The 4448-nt window shown below is 49.2% G+C and overlaps 1 protein-coding gene across 1 annotated transcript in view; it reads right to left on the bottom strand.

The window, feature by feature from the left end:
* Window positions 1-4448, bottom strand: part of NUP155 (nucleoporin 155) — a 91707-nt gene that overhangs the window by 69735 nt on the left and 17524 nt on the right. The window contains exons 2-3 of the mRNA XM_019517942.1: window positions 3063-3200; window positions 2797-2893 (exon numbers count right to left, since the gene is read on the bottom strand). Of these exons, the coding sequence (XP_019373487.1) occupies window positions 2797-2893; window positions 3063-3200 (235 nt within the window). The remainder of the gene's footprint in view (window positions 1-2796; window positions 2894-3062; window positions 3201-4448) is intronic.

The raw sequence follows: 4448 nt of genomic DNA, 5'->3' as shown, positions 1-4448 counted from the left end.
TGTTACAAACTAGTCAGGGGGGACCAGCAGGCATTGGGGAAGTCCCTGTTCCCCCAAGCACTACCAGGAGTGACCAGGAATAACGGTCACAAGCTGGCAGAGGGTAGATTTAGGTTAGATATCAAAAGGTGCTACTTCATGGTCAGGGCGACTAGGATCTGGAACCAACTTCCAAGACAAGTGGTGCTGGCTCCTACCCTGGGGGTCTTTAAGAGGAGGCTAGATGTACACCTTGCTGGGGTCGTTTGACCCCAGTACTCTTTCCTGCCATGGCAGGGGGTCGGACTCGATGATCTGCTCAGGTCCCTTCCGACCCTAGAAACTATAAAGCTTCTGTCCCAGACCCCTTCCTGGATCAAGTTAAACCACAGTCCTCCAGCATCCCAGGATGTTTTGCAGCCCTGGGCTGGGCTGTGCTGTCTGCTCCAGAAAGCAGGGTTTCCCACCTCCCTACTCCCTAGCCAGAGCAGTGAGGGCTGGCAGACAAGGGGGTGGGAAACTCAGCTGGGGACACAGCCTGGTCTGCTGGGGTCCGGGGCCACGAATGGGGTTTAAACCTCCTTCCCCATCTCAGTTCACTGACCCTGGGCAGGGTGTGGCCACACCCCCTGCTCCATCAGGGAGCAGGGCACGGAGGAGGGACTGCCTCCTGCCCCCCCGCCCAACCCCAGCTGACAGCCTGAGGGCTCCAGGGGAACAGCCGGATCTGCCTACTCATCCAGCTGGGGGCGGGGCGGATATGGTATGTGTGCGCATGACTCAGGGGAGGGGTGGCAGCAGCAATCCGAGAACAGAAGCAAGCCCTGCACCTGTTCGGCAAGGATGGCGGTGGGAAGCAGCCTGTACTTGAAGCATCTCCACAACATCAGGAAGCTGAAGAGGAAAAGAAAGGTGCATGCCCCGAGGGTCTCAGATGGCTCCCGCTGCCCCACGTGCCTAAGCTGCACATGTGTTAGGTGAGAGACAGGCTGCTGTACAGCAGAAGAAACAGTGGGGAGCCATACACATGCAACCCCCTACCATCCAGAAGTTGGACAGGAAAGCAAAAGAAAAACAGTAGAGTGCTTTAAGTTTTTTGAGGCAAGGAATTGGCAGAAGTCATTGCAGGACCCCTGGCACAGCTTTACAAGCACTCGTGGTGCTCTAGTGAGGTGCTAGAGGACTGGAAAAGGCCTGATGTGGTCCCTGTTTTCCAAAAAGGGAGAAAAGGGGACCCAGGAAACTATAGGCCCGTTACTCTTACCTCGGTCCTGGGGAAGCTCCTTGAGAAAATTATCCAGGAGCACATCTGCAAGGGGCCAGCAGGGGAGATTATGCTTAGGGGCAATCAACATGGTTTCATTAGAGGCAGGTCCTGTCAGACCAATCTGGTTGCCTTCTATGACCAGGTCACAAAAGCCTTGGATGCAGGTGTCGTGGTGGACACAGTCTTTTTGGACTTTAGGAAGGCCTTTGACATTGTCTCTCACCCCATCCTCATTAAAAAAATTAGGCAACTGTGGTGTCGACGCCTACACAGTCAGAAGGGTCACAAATTGGCTGGAGGGCCGCACCCAGAGAGTGGTGGTATACGGGTCATTTTTGACCTGGAGGGATGGGGGCAGTGGGGTTCCCCAGGGCTCAGTCCTAGGGCTGTTCAATAGCTTCATCAGCGATTTGGACGAGGGGGTGAAAAGCACCTTGTTCAAGTTTGCAGATGACACTAAGATGTGGGGAGAAGTGAGCACACTAGAAGAGAGGGACAGGTTACAGAGGTGGGCAGATGAGAATAGGATGGGTTTCAATACAGACAAGTGCAAGGTGTTGCACCTGGGGAGGAAGAACCAGCAGCAGACCTACAGGCTGGGGAACTCCCTTCTTGTCAGAACAGAGGCAGAAAAGGATCTTGGTGTCACTATTGATTCCAAGAAGAACATGGGCTGACAGTGTGGGGATGCGGTCAGGAAGGCTAACCATACCTTGTCATGCATCCATAGAAGCATCACGAGCAGGTCCAAGGAGGTGATACTCCCCCTCTATATGACATTGGTCAGGCCGCAGTTGGAGTACTGCATCCAGTTCTGGGCGCCGCGCTTCAGGAGGGATGTGGACAGCATAGAGAGGGTCCAAAGGAGGGCCACTTGCATGATCAGGGGGCAGCAGGACAGGCCCTATGAGGAGAGGCTACAGGACCTGAACCTGTTCAGCCTCCAGAAGAGAAGGCTGAGAGGGGATCTGGTGGCCGCCTATAAACTTGCCAAGGGGCACCAGCAGGCAATGGGAGAGTCCCTGTTCCCCCGAGCATGACCAGGGGTAACAAGGAACAACGGCCATAAGTTGACTGACAGTAGATTCAGGCTAGACATCAGGAGGTGCTACTTCACAGTCAGGGCGGCTAGGAGCTGGAACCAACTTCCAAGGGAAATGGTGCTCACCCCTATCCTGGGGGTCTTCAAAAGGAGGCTAGACAGCCACCTAGCCAGCCAAGTTTTGGGCATAGAGTGCTGTCCCTCAGATCACTGAGGAAGGACACTTTTTTTGCCCCAAAATTTTACTAATATCTCTCCTAATTATTCAGTTGATCCAATAAAAGGTATGACCAAAAGAAAACTTCGTTTCTTGCATAGCTCCTGAATCATCACAGCTACAGCACTCTAGCTTTAATACAACATCAAGTTTTTATGGCACTTAAAATGACCAACATATCTTACAATCCAAATTATACTTGTATGACAAAATAGGACAATCCCACAACAGCCATCATTGTAATTCATATTTAACACCAAACAGACTCTCAGAAATGTGTTCTCTACATACCCATCTTCATAATTCCACATAAAAATGTCACTGTCGATGATCAGCCAAGCTCTGTTGATTTCTGGAAATACTCCCATCATACAGTTACACTGCATATCTGAAGTAGTACAGATGTAAGGAGTACAATGCACTCAGGCCAGCAAAGACAAACTCCTAATTCGGTCAGTTGGAAGTTTTAAGAATATGTGAGATGTGTATGAAAAAGGTAATGTTAATTTACAATATTATTATATACACTAGCATTCCTAATCTTCTTATTAGGATACGCCCAAATTGCTCCACTAGCTCTGGAGGAAGTGGGACTCTGCGGATTGAACTGATCTCTGGAAGATTGGGTATTGAGAGCAAACCAGGTCCTTGCAAAGGATAATCCATATCTGACATACCAGAAATCGTAGGGCTACCTGTAAATAAATAAACAAATACAAAACATACACTGTAATTGTTCATTAATTTAATTGTAGGATAATACTTAATGGGTATTTATTTCAATTATCCTCATCTAGTTTTATCAATATTTGCATTAGCAAGCACGTCTGTCAAAACTGAGTTGAACTAGTGAATATTTCTCATTTTAACTTAAATCAAAGACCTTAGATAAATGGACAAATGTAACAGGGCCTGGCCCTTTTACTATGTGTGCAGAGAGGCCCAAACAGCCCCATACCCACTCCAGAGCTGGAGGGATTCACCAAAGGCTGAGGACCCAGGTCTGGGGATGCAGGGAGTCTCCCAGCAAGTGAGCTAACCCAGGCATGAGGAATGAGGGAGAGCCAGCCAAATGAACCAGCAAGGGGGAAAATAAAAGGACACTAAAGCAGCCCCAGGAGCTGCACTAGCAGAGAACAAGCCTGCCGGGAGCTCAGGGCTAGTAGAAGTCTTCGTTTTCATTTGTTTGCACAAGCCCTGCAGGCCCTCAAATCCTCTGAAAGATAAGAGGCTACAGGGCAAGTAAAGCCTGGACAGCTGGAAGCACGAAACGAGAAAAGCTAAGTAGTAGTTTAGACAAGGTTCTTTGGGTGAATCTGATATCTTTTATTAAACCAACTTAAATAGTTGGAAGAATTTTTCTTAGCAAGCAGCTTTTGGGTGTAACAACCCTTTGTCAGGCTGAAGAAGCATTTGCAGTTGGTGTGTGCTCTTCCTGGATGGAATGAATTGTAAAGAAGCCAGAAGCTGGGCTGTGTGCAAGACCGGCAGTCAGTGAAGACGAAGACTGAGGAGTCAGTGGGTGGGGGGAGGGGTGGGGCGGGGCAGGGCGGGGGGGGAAGAGGAGGAGAGAAGGGCAATGAATGTAGCAGGTAAATAGTGGAGAGGTACCTGGGGAGTCAGATGTCAGGCAGGTTATAATGTGTCATAAATCCAATGTCTGTATTTAGTTTAATTCTGTTGGTTTCTTTTGCATCTCTTGCAAGCCCAGAGTGATAGTGTTATGGACTTACTTCAGCTACAGCTGAGGTGGAGATCTTGAATAGCGGGTCCTTAGCTAAAGCCAGCACCAAAAGTAAAAGTGGTCAGCTTGGGGTGCCTGACCAAACATGTCTAGCTCTGCTCTGCACAAAAGCTGCCCATAACAGTGTACAAGTTATAAAGTTCTAAGACTTCAAAGAAAGCTACACTAATATTTGAGGACCTGGTCCAAGCTAAGTTAC

This window comes from Gavialis gangeticus, unplaced genomic scaffold (assembly GCF_001723915.1).
Source record: "Gavialis gangeticus isolate Ggan-Ray unplaced genomic scaffold, GavGan_comp1, whole genome shotgun sequence".
Classification (NCBI taxonomy): Eukaryota; Metazoa; Chordata; order Crocodylia; family Gavialidae; genus Gavialis; species Gavialis gangeticus.
This window is presented reverse-complemented; position numbering and strand designations above follow the sequence as displayed.